The sequence below is a fragment of the Arabidopsis lyrata genome (assembly GCF_000004255.2).
Source record: "Arabidopsis lyrata subsp. lyrata unplaced genomic scaffold ARALYscaffold_8, whole genome shotgun sequence".
Classification (NCBI taxonomy): Eukaryota; Viridiplantae; Streptophyta; class Magnoliopsida; order Brassicales; family Brassicaceae; genus Arabidopsis; species Arabidopsis lyrata.
Window position 1 is genome coordinate 16340236 of NW_003302548.1, and position 18737 is coordinate 16358972.

An 18737-nucleotide genomic window follows, 5' to 3' on the forward strand; every position below is an offset into this window, starting at 1 on the left:
CAAGTAACTCACAATCGATCTCTAAGCGTTTTATGCAATCAAAATTAGGTTTTGGACATTTGGTTAATTTTCTCTTATGAAAAAGTCACGAATAGAATGAGATTCAACGGGCATTATTAAATCCCCATCAAAACTATAGTGTTTAATGGTAATAAGATGTTAAGAAAATGTTTTCAGTGAATAAGAATATTTGGTTTGTAAATATACCACGGGCATTATTATCCAACGTTTCCGGTTACAACAGATTTGTAGTTTTCGAATACCAACATAACGCAACCTTTAGTTTGGGCATTTAAGGTTATATAGATTATGTATCTAAGGTTAACACAACCTTCAATTTGCCATTTTGATCTGTGAGCTTCCCCTAGAGCACAACTATTACAACGGGTGGCCATGTAGTCACTGCAAGACGCCGAATCTGTAGTTGTTCTAGATTTCATCATTGGTAATCCAAGAAAGGAAGAAAAGTTTCGGATCTAAAAAAAAACAATGATTGGGACATGAATGACTGCTTTGCTTGTTCTAACAGGTTATGTTTTCACATCTTGTTGTGAAGATAGCGTTGTTACCCGCACATAATGTTATATACTCAGAAACAAGATTGAGAACGAATTTTATCACACTCGATTGCTATACTTCGTAAATCATATGACTTCATGACCAATTTTGAACGCTAAGTTAGGGCCTTAAGTGGGCCTTCGTCCATATATCACCCATGCATGCTTTTCTATTGTGATCTTTAATTTTGTCCCACATCGCTATTTTGAAGAACAATGTTGCTGTATATATAACTTTGAGTGAACAGCAATGGTCACGACCTTACTTGAACAGGATCTGTTCTATAGGCATGTACATCTGTTTCCTTGATTTCTCAAGAGACAGGCCCTTAATCCTGGTTGATGAACCATGACCGTGCGATCAGAGCGTGATTAACGGCCACGATCATCTTCGGACGCATCCGGTGCTGTAGAGGATTGTTACTCGGCTCGGTTCTACCCCGACCGGGGTGGTCGCACGGCGGTCTGACAGGTTACTTTTTTTTTTTTCTTAATTTGCTCTGTCACTTCTGTTTCGGGAAAATCCCAGAAAAAACACTCAAAGTGACCATAGCTCCCACTTTAAACCTTGAAAGTTTTGCACATCCATTTTAATATCTCAAGGTGACAACATTAGCAACATAATACCCTGAAGTATCTTCTATGTTTGTGGGCCCACAAAATGTAACAAAATTTTTGAATCCATTAACAGAACACTTAACAGCATTAAACTCCGTTTAATTAATCTGTCTTTCTGATTATTTTTTTTATGAAACGTGACTTTATATGAATTAATAGGAATAATCTAAAATCAGCTCCAACCGATTGTATTCCAAAGATTCTTACCCCATTTCAACTCCAATAGGACAATATGACCTCCGGTTCTCCTTTCTTCACTCACGTCTATCTCTCTCGTGTTCTTTTTTTTTTCTCATAAAACCTAGACCCCAACGATTTGGGGATTTTACCTTTTAATTATTTTTCTGTTTTTATTATTTCTATTATTTTAATTGTCTATTTTAAATTGAAAAAAAAAATCAGCCACACATAGCCAATAAATCGAACAAGGTCATTGTTGTTAACTGTTCCGTTAACGAAAGTTTTCATTCCGTTAATGTTGTAGCCCACGAACATAGAAGCTATTTTGGGGTATTATGGTGCTAGTGTAGTCACTTTGAGGTATTAAAGTGGAAGTGCAAAACCCTTAAGGTTTAAACTGGAAGTTGGTGTTACTTTGAGAGTTTTTACTGGGATTTTCCCCTTCTGTTTCTTATTTGATTTATTAAATTATTTTCTATATGTCTTTCAGTGTTGATTTGAGTTACTGATACTATTTTAGCTTTTTTAAGAATAAATGGTTTTAAGAAGATGAAAGTTGTCAGAAACTTGCAACTAAATTATTACTATAGAAGATAAAAACTAGAACAAGCAAACCATACACGTGAAATATCTTCCATGACTGATTGGAATTACAAGAAATTCTTGAATATTTGAACTATATGGCTATAATAAGCCTAGTTTAAAGCCAATTTTAATGATGGTTTTATAGTTACTTTCACTTGTGTGTAGGAGTGGCTGCGTTGATGCGAGAACATTCATTCTTGAGAAGAGGAGGGAAGAACGGATTAAACGGAAACATCTGTGGCCAACATTTTGCATTCACAGCTGAAAACGCCTTGCAGCACATTGGTCCAACATTACCAAACTTTCCTGTGAAAACTGATTTGTGGATTTCATTTACGCAACCTTGAACGTTGACAAGTGATGACAAACATTTTGTGAGATCGTTCGGAGAACCAGGGATGAAAGGGAATTGAGGTGTCGTGTGTGCGGGTGCACCCAGGGGCGGAGGGAGAGAAGATTCATAGGGGTCAATTGACCCCGGTGAAATTTTAAAAAATAGTTTAATTCTTATATGAAAAAATTATTGACCCCAATCCAATAAAAATATTGACCCCTATAAAAAAAATTATGTTACAAACCCAATAATTACACTATACTTATAGATAATATTAGTCTAATAAAATTTATTTTAAGTAAATCTACTACAATTATAAAGTAATATAATATTTTAACATTTATTTTGACTTGATCTAAAAACGTTTTACTTTCTTCTTCTTTCTTCTTTGTGTTTTTAATCAATTTTTGATTATGTGATGGTGGAAATAAGAAAACATCTTTCACATCTTTTAGTATATCGACTTATGAAGCTATCTTTTATGCATTTTTTAGAAAAAAAAAAATATTTTGACCCCGATGAATAGATTTTCTGGCTCCGCCACTGGGTGCACCTGAGATGATGCGAGAGCAACCATCCTTAAGAAGAGGAGGGAATAACGGATTCAACGGAAACAGTTTTGGCCAACACTTTGCATCCATTTCCGTAAATGCCTTGCAGCATGTCGGTCCAACGTTTTCAAACTTACCACTTAAAACAGATTTAAAGATTTCGACATGGCAACCTTGAATGTTGATGAGCGATGACCAACATTTTGTAAGATCAATTGGAGAACCAGGAAATTGAGGTGTCGACTGGATCTCGGCTAGCCCCGGCTTCAATAGAGTAGTGGCACACAACTAGAATTGTCGAGAGAAGAGCTTCAATCCTACCTTCCATTGCAACTATATATTGTTTCCTTATTTTTTCTTTTGATATTGAGAAGATAGAGTGAATTGATTATTGGGATGGTTTGGGTATCAAAAGATCAAACAACCATTTATATGTAACTCGAAGTTGAACGTATTCGCCTATTCGGTATATTCATTACTAGAGTTACATTTTAATTAAGCATCTTCGTTATATCAACATCTGAAACAAAACATAGAACTGTTACATTTTTACAAATTGATCACTAACTCAAGTTGTATGCTTTTTAACAGTTGGTTCAAATAAATATCTATTTTGACTTTTAACGTCAATATGTATATATTCAATGATTAAAAACTGTAGTACAACAGAAAATTTCATATACTTAAATTTCTTTATTTTCTTGGTAACGAATTTCAATTGCATAAACCACTATTTTCTTCATTTATAAAAATTAAAAAACATAGGAAAAGAAGAATTTAATAAATCTGAACACTTTCGAGCTGAATTAAATCCATTATTTTCTTCATGACCCAACAACTTGAACATTTTTTTTTCCCTCCAATCTCTAATAATTTTGGGTTTCTATTTCGTAAGAAAACACTAGAACATAAGAAAAAGTGGAATTATTTATTTCATCACAGATAGAATTAGCCAAAACACAACTACAAAGTCAAATTTGATTTGGTACAAGATTTATCAATGTCTCCTCTTTTGTTTATTTATCATCTTAAGCAAAACCAAAGGTTAAAACACAGAGGAAGAGTCTCATATCAATTTTTAGGCCAAGCCTACGAGCTTCTCGCTGACTTCCCAAACTCTACGAGCCTTCTCGACATCGCTAGCTTCTTGAGACAGCTGATTCTCAAATGAAGCCGAGGTCTTGTTCCAGCTCCAATACACTCCCGACTTCGTCAAGCTTGGGTCACCCACCACCTTCAACAAATAAATAGATAGGTTGAGTACATAGCAAGAAAAAGAACCTGAAAGAAAGGTTTCTTGCGTCACAAACAAAATTAGGTCTTAATTAATTTTCTTACCTGAGCAAGTCTTTTCCCAGCCTCTGTCTCGGAGACGTAACCTTTTGTGATGTACTTCTGGAAAGGAGGGAAGAGGGTACGGAAGAGAGGAATATGTTCTCTGAACAAACCAGTTGTCGCGATACAACCGGGGTACAGGGAAGCAAAAGTTATGCCGGTGTCTTCATGGAAACGCCTATGAAACTCTTGCATTGTCAACATGTTGCAGACTTTGCTATCTTTATACGCCTTTGCCCCAACGAAATCTCCTCCATCTATCATCGCCGAGCTGTTTAGCCCGTTCAACCCACCTGCTAATCCCCTCAAATCACCAAGATTCGCCTTCGGAGGTACATTACCCGCCAATGTATTAGTATTTCCTGCTCAATAGGAAACAAACGTATAAGATTTCAGAATTAGGGTTTAGAATATGTAGTAGATACATAATGCATTCTTCTTGTGAGGAGGGTATATATACCGGTTATGGATCCAACAATGATGAGACGTTTTGATGGATAATCGGAGTTCTTTAAGTCATCAATCAACAATCTTGAAAGAAGAAAGTGGCCCAAATGGTTTATCCCAACGCTAAGCTCAAACCCTTCAGCAGTGAAAGTAGGTTGATTAGCTGTTGGCTGATAAACCGCAGCATTGCAGACCAACACATCGAGAGGCATCTCGGCTCGCCTGAAGTTATCAACGAACTGCCTCACGCTGTCCAAAGACGCTAAGTCCAAATGCATCACAGTGTAGCTGTCCTTAGGCATGCCAGCGGATTGAGCGGCTCTCTCAGCCTTGAGGAAGTCTCTGCACGCCATTATCACGTGCCATTTACCTGTCTCGGCTAATGCCTTTGCCGTTGCTAACCCTAACCCTGAAGAAGCTCCCGTGACAACCACGTTTCCTTTTCTAAGGGTTTTCTTGCGGTCTAAGGACGATTTTGTGACCGATGGTGTTGAAGTCGCGATTGCTTGAGCTCGAATAATTGCTTTATTATTCCTCAAGCTTTGTTCCCTCTGCAGAGTAGAAGCAATCTTAATTAGTCTTATCATCATTTTCCAAGAAAATACTTACAAACTTGGAACTAAGATTGTACACTTACAAACTTGGAACTAAGATTGTGTTATGTACCTTGCATCTCAATGAAGAAGAGACAAAGTCAGCTTTGCTATGCTCCGAGAGTGAAACACCAAACAGACTCGACTCTTTGAATGATGATGATGAAGCATTTAATTTTCCCTGCAACCAAAAAATGCAAATTAATCTCCGACACAGGTCATCAACACAAAGGACCCGATTAATAAAACATAGAAAGAGTTAATAAAATACATCTTTTGGGACAGAGAAAGCAGAGGAGACCAAAGAAGCAGCTTGAAGGGCCATTGTTTCTTTTAAGACTTAAGAGTGTAATGTGATGTTCTGAAAATGTTCGTGCTTGTGTGTGTTTATATAGAAGTTGAGACAAGTGAAAGGTGGTCCCCTGCCATATGTGTTTCCTAGGATATGTGTGGATAAGATTATTCACTTTATCTTCTTAGAGCCAATGAGAATTCGAGAATTAGATTTCCTGTCAGTAGATATTTTAATGTATAGTTTCATGGGACTCCATCTCTTTGTGTATGGGAGGATTGAGAGAAAGCTAGAGCTATAGGTATGAAACAAAATTATACTCTGAATTGTTATGGACGCTCTGATCTAGAGATAAAATTGTTCATTGAAATGATGAATTGACCAAAACAAATACAACTTTTATACGAATTTACATGTATAGATAAACCTAAAGTAAATTACAAAATGTTTATACACAATTTTTACCATATAATCTCTCCTTGAAGAGTTAGAACATCAAAGACAAATCCTACAAACTTCAACTTGAACAATACAGAATTTCTTCGAAGTAAACTACAATATTGTGGTATATGAAGTTTCTTTCTCTGCCTATTTGAATCTTTCTTAAAAATAACATTATATATATTTGCTAGAGATTTGAATTTTAGAGATAACAAATAAGATAAATAAATAAAAGAAGGAAGCGTGGTAAAAGAAAAAAAAGAGAGAGAAGTCAGTGGACGAACCAACCTTCTCTCAATCTATACACTTTTGACAGGATATGGTTTTACGAAGCAAAATTTTCACTTTGCCTTGGGCTTTTTGATTTTGTAAAACTTTCTCCTTGCCTCACAGACGAACTGGTAATCCAAAATTCTGAAATGTTCTGATTTCGCCTCGTAAACTGCCAGTCACAATCACCATAGACCAAGCCGAGGCACTCGGTTTTGTGTTAACCTGTATGTTAGACATGTCGACGCTCACACGAGGGCTAGTTCGGGTTCGGTTCTTTGCAGCCAATAAGAGTTTTTCTTCAGGCCATGTTGCTGAGATTCTATCGAAGAAGTATCGGTTTGTGGCGCTTGAAATGATACCGTTGGTGACGGTTTTGTTGTTGGTTGGATCATTGACAGGTGTCGGAGGGGCATTATTGGCTGTGAAGGATGACTGTTGGGGGCTGTTGTTACTTTGGTTGTTTCTCATTTTCCCAGGCCAAGGTGCAGCCACGGAGACATCTCGACAGTAAAAGTGTTCGTATGAGTTTGTGACTGTGACACGTTTGCTTCTTCCAGCTCGAGAGTCTGAGTCGTAGTTCCATACATACACATTAGAGTCTTCGCTTGCTGAGACTAGGAATTTCCCGTTTGATGTAAGTGAAGCCGAGATTTGGCTATTCGTGTTGCGAAATCCTGCAAACCCGAAAAATTTGCTAAAACTCAGAAAAAACACACAATACTTGACAAGAATGTTGAGCTTATTTTACTCCATCACCAGATCAAGAAAAAAGCGTAAGAACATCATGTTCATATAATGTGGGACTCATGTGTATCTTAGATGATGATAGACCGAGAAATTCGCCTCCATGAACAATAATGTTATACCCAATTCCGGAGTTCTAAGAATGGAGAAGAGAGTTTTAAGATTAGTATTGTTTACCTTTAAACTTGTGGACAAGGTCAACACCATCAACAACACGCGTACGTGAATCTGCAGATGTGACGAGCACTTCCGATGAACTTCCTGCCACAAACTGTGAAAGTTTCACGAGAATAGTCAGATAAACCAGTACAGCACCCAAAACAAAATTGTAGTATAAATTAAAAGATGAGAACAGAACGGTGCAACTTTTTTTAGCTTTACCTGAAAACCAGTGATTTTCTTGTGATGGGTTTTCTTTTTCCTGTTCTTCAGATTGATTTCACGTCTTTGCTGCAGTTTGTTATCTGAATACACAAAAAAGATATTAAGTTCGAAAGACGAGATGGAGAAACAACTTATGTTTCAGATAAGTAAGTTCTGAGCTTATGTACCATGTGTGTTGTATAAGCAACATGTTCCTTTGTATGAACCAACCAATGCACCCTTTACAAATCAAGAGAGCTTTATTAAGGTACTGCGTGATTTAGTTTTACCCGAAGTCACTTCATTATTAAAAAAAACTTTTAATGGAGTACCTGTCCATCCGGTGTGTAGCAGGCAGCTGTGACCATCTCATGAAGATCATTCCAGTCAACAACTTGATGATCAGGAATGCTCCATATCCGAACTTTTGCGTCCAATGATCCGCTGATGAAGTAATTGTCATCCACCGGATTAAACTGGATGCAAGTCACTGAGTCCAGAAAACAGAAAACTAGATGAGAGAAAATCTTATGTTACATAACCAACATAGAAATTGTTATATTTCATTTTTGTGTTTCAGGGATTTATTTACAAGTGTAAGAAGCTTGAGATTCAAACCCCATTATATTGACATATGAATCTTTCCAGAACAGAGTTGACACCTAGAGTGACTTAATATTCTTCTAGCAATATATGCTTAGCTTCATAAAGACTAAGAACAAAAGTAAATCATGATCACTGGTGGGGAATAGGATGGTATATCCACTCACCGTAGTCACTATGTGAGAAGACTTTCAAACATGTCTTGCTAGATAAGTCCCATAAACGGACAGTCTTGTCCATGGAAGAGGAAAGCAGGTGCTGGAAACAAATCAATGAAAGTGCAAAGTCTTGAGAATTCAAGATTTTTATCTGATTAAGAAAGATGAACTGAACGAAACAGATTCTAACATAACAATTGAGAAAACCTAAACTTAGCACTAGTAAGGTGAACAAGGTTCGCATCACAAAATAAAGTTAGCAGTTTGAAAACCAACTTCATGCTTTAAATAAGAGTTTGTAGCGAAATGAGATGATCGGGAACTAGTACCCACCTGAGATTTTGACCATGAAAGATCAAGCACGTCATCCAAATGCCCTACAAATGAACACACGGGTTTCTCTGAAAGACCAAAGACTGCCTCTGGAACAAGAACATTGTCCAAGCTCACTGATTTACGGCTAAAAGATGTTCTCCCTCTTCTCTTTGGAGACATTGAAACTGGTTCTGGTGAATCATTTGCCAAAAGAAACAAATTTATACTTCCATCTTCTTGTTTATCCATCGACAAGAGTTCCCCTTTTCTTTCTGACTCAACAACCTTCCAAATCTGAATAACACAATCCTCACCAGCACTAGCAAGATACCTCCCATCCAAACTGAACTTAATGCTCCATATCGACCCTTTATGAGCTTGAATCTCTTGGCTCTTGAAAAGTGCTGTGAGCTCTTTACACGACTTCCCATACTGCCTAACCTTAACTCTCTCAGGGCCATGAAAGGACATATCTCGGCTATCATCAGTTGCAGAGCTAAACCTCTGACCACCTCTCTCAGACGGTGAATCCCTATCATCAGTACTCCGTCGCTCTTTATACCCAGTCACACTACTAGCAACATTCTTTATACTCTTTAACCAACTCCCTCTCCGTCTATGCTTAGTCACCCTGCTTCCACTAACATTAGTATCCAAATCCACAGAGTCTTTACAAACATCTTCAACATTTTGTCTCCTCATCAACTCGAGCACAATCGGTGATGTCCCAACACACATCTCAAACTCCTCCAGAGTCAATTGCCGATCAGTACCTACTTCCTTCAACCTCTCCAACATTCCATCTTCTCGAACTTCATTCACCACAAACTCTCTCCCAGTATCTAAATTCCTAATGGTACACATTTGCTCCTCCAAAACAACATCTCTCCCATTCCCATAACTCTCTTTCTCTACAATGTCCCTAAGAGATCTTACCATCGGCTCTTTGCTTATAAAATCAACACCATCGTTTCGCATACGAGATCCAGTATACTCTCGATCGACATTGTCACTACCTGCAACATCTGATCTCAACACACATTTACCATGATGATTCGAAATCAAAACATCAGACGAAACCGATCTAGCGAAATGAGAACTGTTTCTCCGACTTCTAGACCGTAACTGACTCACCGGAGGTAGATCCGGCTCATTACTAAGTCCCAAACCACGCAATAACCTGATTCGTCTCTCCTTCACAGATTCAGGCTCAGATTTCCACAGCTCAAACCCAGAGCTTCCAATAGGAAACACAGGAACAGGAAACGGACTCGGATCGTGAATCGAATCAGAAACATTCGGGTCAGAGTCGTAATCAGAGTTTGAAGTAGAACAAGAGCAAGAAGATAATACACGATCTAGAGACTCATAGAAACAATCGTCATTATTATCTTCTTCTTCTTCTTCGTCTACTTTCTTAGCTTCAAATCTAACGACGTTGCTTCGTCGATTCATCATCATCATCATCTTCATCATGACTGAAGCAAAACTATTCTCATCGGAAAATGCCTCTCTCTCTCTCTGCTGCTGCAACAGTCTTCGACGGTTGGAGAAATTTTGACTAAAGAGAGGATCGAGAAGAGGAATTAGGGTTTTCGAGAATCAAAACGAAGTTCGCCAATGGAGAGAGGGTTGAGTAGAGAGGAGTCAGATCGGGATTAATGGAGAGAGGAAAGAGAAACCCAAATACAAAAACTGTTTTAATGTTTATTGTTCATAGAGAGGAGGAGGGAGAGAGAGGTCGCAACGATTTTAATTCAATTCAATGTTTTTTTTTTTTGTTCATTTAATTTTGCTTAAATAAAAATAAAGACTTTTTTCCATATATTTCTGCTAATCTAAGTCATCATTTAATCATTTTAGTTAAATAAATTATGTTTAATGTATTGCATTAAATTTGATTATCAATTAAAGCAAAAAAAAATTAGAATCGAAATAGTTACAAAATTTTACGTAAGCAATGTGATTAGAGTAAAGTAAATGAAGGTTAAATGTAGTTAGGGTTCGAATGAATGCAACAAAGTTATCAACAGAAAGAAATTGATAAAACATAGTACTACAGTAATCCGTTTATGGATAAATAATTCCTTGTAAACCAAATTTTATCTTTTACTATAATGATACAAAAATCAAAATTTATGAATAGTAAATAAAACCTAGTTTATCCACAAGATAATTAGTCTTTCTCCTTCATTACAACAATCAAACTTTAATGTGATAAGTAGCATAAAATGAATAATATATTTTGTAGATTAAATTTTGAATTGAATTAGAGATATTGTTTCTACAAACTTCTCACAATTTGTGTAAATAATTAGGTATCTTTAGACTTTAGGTGTTTTTATTTTCTCAAAGGACAATGCTTTAGCTTAATGGAATAACTAGGATGTTACTTTGCTGTATAATATATGTTTTATTAGTCTAAATTATTGCGGAAATCGTGCCTAGTAAACTATAATGGAAAGCATAAGCACATGCTGCTAGACAGTATTAATGTTTTTATTTTTTTCTGTGATTATAAAAAAAAATAGCTATTGTTCATACGTAGAGAGGCATAGAGCTTTCAATTGGGTGTACGCAGAAGAAGAAAACGATATATCAAAATCTTACCAATAAATTTCGACATAAATTATTGAAATTAATACGACTGATGCCAAAATGAAATGATTAAAAAAAAAAAAAAATAGAAGAGTTGAATTAGGAACGGTTCATTTGTGTATTGATTAGATTAAACATGTTTTGTAGTCTTATTTTGATTCTTACTTCTAAATAGCTATTGATCATGTTTCACTATAATTAACGTTATTTTATTTTGTTATCAAATAGTTAAGTGTGAGCAAACAAAGGCGACGAACAAAACTGTACCAAATACACAAATTTAGAAAACGAACAATCTTGTTTCATTGTTTTATTTATTGAGAAATATGAGCTAAAGAAAACGAAAATTTTCATTCAAATAAACAATGGGATGGTATATTTTTAGTTAAAGCACCTTTAGATTTTATTTATAATATTTTAATTTTTATATTTTTAGCAAATAGCTACTCAATTTTGTTTTCAAATATGTTGTTCTTTTGGATATGAGAAACAACATATTTTCCTCAACCTTTTTTCCTAAACAACTACTTCGAAATATAATGGAAAAAGCATGAAAACTAATAAAAATACTAACAATCTTTTTTGTTAAAACTAATTACAAAAAATCTATTTAAACGGTTGCAAATTCAACAATTGTAAATTGTAATATATATATATATATATATATATATATTTGTTAAAATACAAGAATTATATTTAATTCCACCACACATTGTTAATGCACGTTCAAAGCATATAGGGACAAAGCTTTTTTAATTTTTGTCATCGAAGGAATAAAAAGAACGAAAATAATCATGACAGTGTATATATTTTAAAGGTTATTATCAAAAACTCGTCAAGAATTTAAGTAACACAGCTAAATGTGATCGATGAAATAGACGTACCGTAACTAAAGACTCTCTCATCTTAATGTTACACGTACGGGAAGATGATAAAAATAGTGTGTTATTATTTGTTTCTTTCTCTATACTACTACTAAAATAGGAATACAGAAATATGAGAAATTATATTATAGTAGTATTTATTTGTTTTCTAGTCCTTAGCCTTCGAAGCAAGAGATAGGTATAACTCATCTCTCAAACAGCGAACTGTTATTATATAGATGTTGAAGCAATTGAAAAGAACTTCTTTTCCTTTATTAAGAATCACTTAAACAATCTACAAGATATGTTTAATCAGATTTACACGACGTTGACACAACTCGTCACTGACCAATTCTTAATCTACCCAAACTCACAACACAGCAACAGCTATGCATACACTCTGTTCACTCACCAAGAACCCTAACAGCTTCTAGCCTAGTACTTGAGATTCACAAAGATAGTCTAAACGCCCACCTAAACCTAAAGTCTAGACTGCGAATATAAAGGAAGCGTCATAGACAACTTTCCTAATCTTCAGATCACACCAAATCTTCTTTCCTTGATTTGATCGTATCTTCAATACACCGAATAACTTGAGCATCACGTTCTGGAAACTTCCAATCACCAATCACTGCTCGCCACATCATCTTCATTTAATGTCTCGCAGTTTCCTGCATACAGCTCTCTCATGTGCTCCACATGATCTTCCTGTAGCCCGACATCCATATGTCTTCAATCTCCCCCTTTTTACCTGAATGTGACACCTCAAGCTCCAGAGCTACCTGTCAGGATTAGTTTGCCAAGATACACACCAAGAAGCACCAATGTATATTTCAAACTCAAAAGAATTCTGAAATAACATTCATTAGCAAAACAGAAACTGCTGGGGATTCAAGTTTCAACACCCAACAGAAGCAAATACAGAACAGTAGTGCAAAATCTATCAAAGACACAATACACATTTGCTCCCCCTTTTTACTAGGCCTAGTCTAAACTAATCAGCCACTAGTCTCCTCATCACTAGGATCCCCAGCAGGATCTCCATCAAAATTACCATAAAAATTACCATATTCTCCCCCTGCTTGAGTGCACATTCATGTAAAAACCAAAAGCCATCAAGTTATGCAGGAAAATCAGATAAAGGAGAACAAACACTTACCATCCAGGCGACGCTTCAACCAAGATAGCTACAGACAGGAGATCTGCAAGATCATCATGAAGCAAGGTCCTTGATGTATGAAATGGAGGTGCAGCATTCTAAGCTTCAACAGTCTCAACCCTGAATACTCCAGGAGAACGAGATAATGTATCAGTTGGCAGAGTCAGAACAGCTCTCTGGGAGGACAGCACCATATCTATCAGCAGAAAACGATCAGGCCGCAGAGTAGTCCGATTTGTGCTAGGAATCCAGTACATAAATGTAAGACTGTCAGCACAAGTTTACAACTCAGCAAGATTGGCATAAAAACTCCTTCACAACCAAGCAGACCTGTAATTGCATCAAAAACTCGAAATTCCAATAAGATACATAAACCGGTTTTAACCGGTAAGATAACCAATTCACCCTTGCTTTGAAATTCGTTTTAACATGCACTCTGTACTGTACAGATTGACACTGTTGAGCACAAGAATATCACAGGCAACCACTAAACAACCAGAGGCAGGAAGTGACCATGTCAGAGATCCAAAATTGTTTTTCATGAAACACTTTATTTGAAAATTAAGATCATTTTGGAGTCACTCAGTAAATGTATCACTTCATACCTGTGAACACAGAGTTCCTGAAGTAACATGATATGCACAAGAGCAAGCAATCCCTTAGTGACAACAACCAGGTCAGTTTTCACAAATACCAAGTGACTTTTGCAAATTTGTGAAAGTGCTCAAATCAAGTGGTTTAGTAAAAATATCAGCCAATTGTTTCTTAGTATCAATATAGAGGATCTCAACAAGTTTCCCTTCAACTAGCTCTCTGATGAAATGGTGCCTAATACCAATGTGCTTAGTGCTAGTGTGATGAACAGGGTTCTTAGTAATATCAATTGCACCTGTATTATCACAGTTTATCAACAGAATTTCAGAAGTCATACCATAATCCGCAAGCATTTGTTTCATCCATGGTAGTTGAGTACAGCAGCTCCCCATAGCAATGTACTCAGCCTGAGTGGACGACAAGTAGACGCAGTTCTTCTTCTTGCTATGCCAAGCGATCAGGTTGTTTCCCAGAAAGAAACATCCTCCAGATGTGCTTCGTTTGCCATCATGACATCCTGACCAGTCTGCATCACAGAAACCTGCAAGATTATGATTAGTATGCTTGGTATAGGACAACCCATATTTAACTGTACCTTTGACGTATTTGATAATACGTGTAACTGCATTTAGATGGGATACACGTAGACAGGCTTGGTAACGGGCACACAGACCAACACTATAACACAGGACTGGTCTGCTAGTTATCAGATACAGCAGATTTCCGATCATGGCTCTGTAGAGTTTCTGATCAATATCCTGACCATCTTCATCAATCTTGTTCTTGAATATCCACATTGTGCCCACAATATTTATCTGTGCATGTCGAGGTACCAGATCCCACACTTCATTTCTGGAAAACTGATTTAGTTCCTCTGTACAAGTACCATACCAGAATTCATCTTCAAGAGCTGCAGCAATATTCTTGGGTTCAACTAAACACACAAAACACGAGTGCTGCAGAATTTCTTTGAAGTTAAGCTGAACACCTCTGGTCGTTCTTTCATTCAGATCTCCTATCACATCAGCAGCTGAATGATACTTATGAACAACTAGTTTCTTTTTCGTAGAAGGTACAATAGGTGACTGTGCCTCAGATGATACTTCTCTGTTAGTGAATTTTTCTTCAAGAGCTGTTTCAGGTGCGTCTACTGCAGGTGCTTCTACAAACTCGTATGCTGTAGGTGTTTCTGCAGACTCGTCTGATGTAGGTGCTTTTGCAGACTCGTCTGCTGCAGATGCTTCTGGAGACTCGTATGCTGCAGATTCTTCTATGTACTCGTCTAGCACAGGAGGTAACACAAATCTATTTTTATCATCAAAGACCACATTGACAGCATCACCAATTACCTTGGTTCTCTTGTTATACACTCTGTATGCTGAGCTGTTTGTAGAGTATCCCAAGAAAATTCCCTCATCACTTCTAGAGTCGAATTTTCCGAAGTGCTCATTTTCATTAAGAATATAACACACACATCCAAATACACAAAAATGGCTCAGATTCGGATTTTTTCCCTTCCATATCTCGTATGAAGTGGTCTTTGTGCCCAGTTTCACATAAACCTTGTTGACAATGTAGCATGTTGTGCTAACTGCTTCTACCCAGAAACCTTGAGAGATTTTATTACCATGAATCATAGCACGAGCCATTTTCTGCAGTGTTCTGTTTTTTTGTTCAACAATTCCATTCTGCTGAGGTGTTCAGGGTGCTGAATACTGATGTCTGATTCCTTGCAATTGACAGAACTGTTCAAAGATCTCATTTTGGAATTCTCTTCCATGATCACTTCTTATCTGAATGATCCTTCCCTTTTCATTCTGAAGCTGTAGGGCAAGAATCTTAAAGCTTTCCACTACTTCAGACTTCTCTCTTAGGAACTGAACCCATGTGTACCTTGAAAAATCATCTACCAACACAAGGATGTACTTCTTCCCATTGATACTTTCCATTTGTACTGGACCCATGAGATCTATATGAATCAGCTCAAGTACCTTTTTAGTTTCAATTTCAGGTACCTTCTTATAATTGACCTTTATCTGCTTTCCTTTGTTACATACACTACATACAGACTCCAGTTTGTCAGCCAGTTTTGGTACACCTCGAACCACTCCAGCGTTCACAATCTTAATCAGGGTCTGAACATTCATGTGTCCAAGTCTCTTATGCCACAGCTCCAGATCATTAACAGACACAGACAAACAGGTATCTGATGCCTTCCACATGTAACAGTTATTTCTTGAGCGCACCCCACACAGTACAGTGTTTCCATTTTCATCAACAGCTTGACAATCAGTCCTAGTGAAGATTAATTTCAGACCATCATCGCACAGCTGACTTATGCTAATCAAATTTTCTCTCAAGCCTTCAACGTAGTACACATTTATCAGTGATGGTTAATCATCACATTCGATGTTTCCTTTGCCTCTTATACGTCCTTTACCACCATCACCAAATGTAACTTTTCCACTGGCCTCCTCTGTAAAGGTTGACAGAACACTTGAATCACCTGTCATGTGTCTTGAGCAGCCACTATCAAAGTACCAAGGATTATTTGTAGTTCCATCTGTAGATGTGTAAGTTACCTTTGCAGTGAACTCCTCATCTTTATTAGACTCATCCAGTTGTACAATCGTCACGTTACAGGTCAGACTGATTTCTTCAGATTTAGAGACTGCTTTGTTATACTGTTTCTCATCATGCTCTGAATCTTTGTTGTACATGTCTATCTTGCGAATCCAGACTTTACCAAACTTGGATGGTTCAATAAAGCATTTCCGTGCTTGCCACAGTTGCTTGATCTTGTCTTGAAACTTATAACAAGACCTTCTGATATGACCTGGTTTTCCACAATAGAAACATTCAAACACTTTTCGACCTCTGTTTGACCTGGTCCACTTCTTTCTGGATGCAGTCTTTCTTGGTGCAGTTTTCCTGTATTGTACAGCCGTATTATTGTTTGACCTGGTCAACTTCTTTCTGGGTGCAGTCTTTCTTGGTGTAGTCTTCCTGTATTGTACAGCCGTATTCTGTGGAGCATTCTGATTCACCTTCCTAGGCTGCTGTTTCTCTTCCACTTGAGCTTCTTCATCATGATAGGTTGTACTCCTCACGAACTGAACTATCTTTGGCATATCCAAAGATGCTTTGGGAGCATATGACTGATAGCCCAATCCTCTATGACTTGAACCAACTATTCCCATGGACAGAATCTGATCCAGATTTTTACCACCATTATTCAGCATTCTGATCTTCTTGTGGTTCTCACTCAGTTCTCTTTCCAGCATTAAAGCTTTTTCTTTCTCCTTTTCATAGCTCTCAAGTAAGCATTTCATTTTCTTCTCAAGAAACTCCTTTCCTGACATAGGTAGCTTCTCGCCAATTTTTCCTTCCTCCACTTCTTCTTCCAGCATGTTCACTTGTGCCACCAGCATCAAGTTTTCCTTAGTGAGCTGCAGCTTGTCATTGCTCAGAGAGATCCAGCTGTCATACAGAGTCTTGTAGTCGTCACTGATGATCTGATTTCCATCATCATTATCTGAATCAGAATCCTCACTGGAGTTATTCTGATCTTTTGCACTGAATGCCATAAAATTCATCATAGGTTCAGCTTCACCATCACTATCTGATTCAGACTCACTGAAGCTAAACAAAGATTTCTCTTTACCTTTCTGTGAACTTGGACATTCTGATTTTACATGACCAAATCCATTACACTCATAGCACTTCAGCTCCTTGCGTCTTGCCACAGGACATTCAGGTCGAGTATGTCCTATACCTCCACACTCGTGACATTTCAGATCACGTTTCCTTCCTGATGATTCGCTCCTTACAGGCCTGCTGCCTGACTTTTCAACATCACTTCTGTTCCAGCGACTGATCTCTCTTGTGTCCCTGCTGTCTCTGTCCTTACCCTCTTTAACTTGTTTCAAAGCTTTTCTGAAATTTCTGGCCATGAGAGACAGATTGTCTCTGATTTCTTGCAGCGGATCTGGACCCTTTTCTTCATCAGCTTTGACCGCTATTCCTTTGTTCTGGTTTCGTTGATCTTCAGCAACTTCCATCTCTTCAGACTTTAGAATCCCAACCAGATCTTCATATTTCAGGGTATCTGTGTTTCCTGAAACTCTCATGACAGCTTTGTGTGCAGCGTATTTCGGTGGTAGGCAACAAAGCATCTTCTTCACCAGTTTTTTCTCCTTGTACGTTTTCCCTAATGATTTTGCTTCGTTTGCAATCCCACTCAGCTTAGAACTGAATTGAACGATTGTTTCTGAAGGATCCATCTTCAGATTTTCAAAGTCTGTAGCCAACTGGTCCAGCCTGGTGCGTTTTACACCAGTGTTGCCCTCATGGGTTTTCTGCAGAATATCCCACATCTGTTTAGCATTCTCACTTCCTTGAACCAGATTGAATTCATCATCATCAAGGCATGAATAGATAGCATTCATAGCCCTTGCATTGAACTTGGATAAATTCATTTCTGCATCAGTCCAGTTAGCTTTTGGTTTCTTCACTTTCAGACCATCTTCTGTTGTACTGAACGGAGGTTCCCAACCATCTTCAACTGCAGTCCAGGCGTCCTCTCCCTGTCCTCTGATTAACTGCATCATCCGAGTTTTCCAGTGACCGTAGCCTCTGTGATCCAGCATCACCGGTCTGTTGAGTTCTCCTTTCGACATCTCTAATCTGCAGGATCTTAACCTGTATTGAGTTAGTACTCAGGTCGATCACCCGCTCTGATACCAAGTGTTATTATATAGATGTTGAGGCAATTGAAAAGAACTTCTTTTCCTTTATTAAGAATCACTTAAACAATCTACAAGATATGTTTAATCAGATTTACACGACGTTGACACAACTCGTCACTGACCAATTCTTAATCTACCCAAACTCACAACACAGCAACAGCTATGCATACACTCTGTTCACTCACCAAGAACCCTAACAGCTTCTAGCCTAGTACTTGAGATTCACAGAGATAGTTTAAACGCCCACCTAAACCTAAAGTCTAGACTGCGAATATAAAGGAAGCGTCACAGACAACTTTCCTAATCTTCAGATCACACCAAATCTTCTTTCCTTGATTTGATCGTATCTTCAATACACCGAATAACTTGAGCATCACGTTCTGGAA

The 18737-nt window shown here is 37.5% G+C and overlaps 2 protein-coding genes and 1 pseudogene across 2 annotated transcripts; all 3 read right to left on the minus strand.

The window, feature by feature from the left end:
- Positions 1-1951: 1951 nt before the first annotated feature.
- LOC9302101 lies at positions 1952-3644 on the minus strand (annotated as a pseudogene).
- Positions 3645-3734: 90 nt separating this feature from the next.
- Positions 3735-5581, minus strand: LOC9302102 (protochlorophyllide reductase A, chloroplastic). The gene is made up of 5 exons (XM_002865982.2): positions 5472-5581; positions 5274-5381; positions 4621-5158; positions 4164-4522; positions 3735-4059 (listed from the first exon to the last, which is right to left on the minus strand). The coding sequence occupies exons 1-5, from the start codon at positions 5523-5525 to the stop codon at positions 3904-3906; spliced, it is 1215 nt and encodes a 404-aa protein (XP_002866028.1). The 5' UTR covers positions 5526-5581; the 3' UTR covers positions 3735-3903.
- A 335-nt stretch (positions 5582-5916) lies between these two features.
- LOC9302103 (WD repeat-containing protein 44) lies at positions 5917-10118 on the minus strand. Its single transcript, XM_002865983.2, has 7 exons — positions 8408-10118; positions 8084-8174; positions 7646-7803; positions 7502-7553; positions 7332-7414; positions 7128-7221; positions 5917-6880 (listed from the first exon to the last, which is right to left on the minus strand). The coding sequence occupies exons 1-7, from the start codon at positions 9863-9865 to the stop codon at positions 6321-6323; spliced, it is 2496 nt and encodes an 831-aa protein (XP_002866029.2). The 5' UTR covers positions 9866-10118; the 3' UTR covers positions 5917-6320.
- Positions 10119-18737: the final 8619 nt, after the last annotated feature.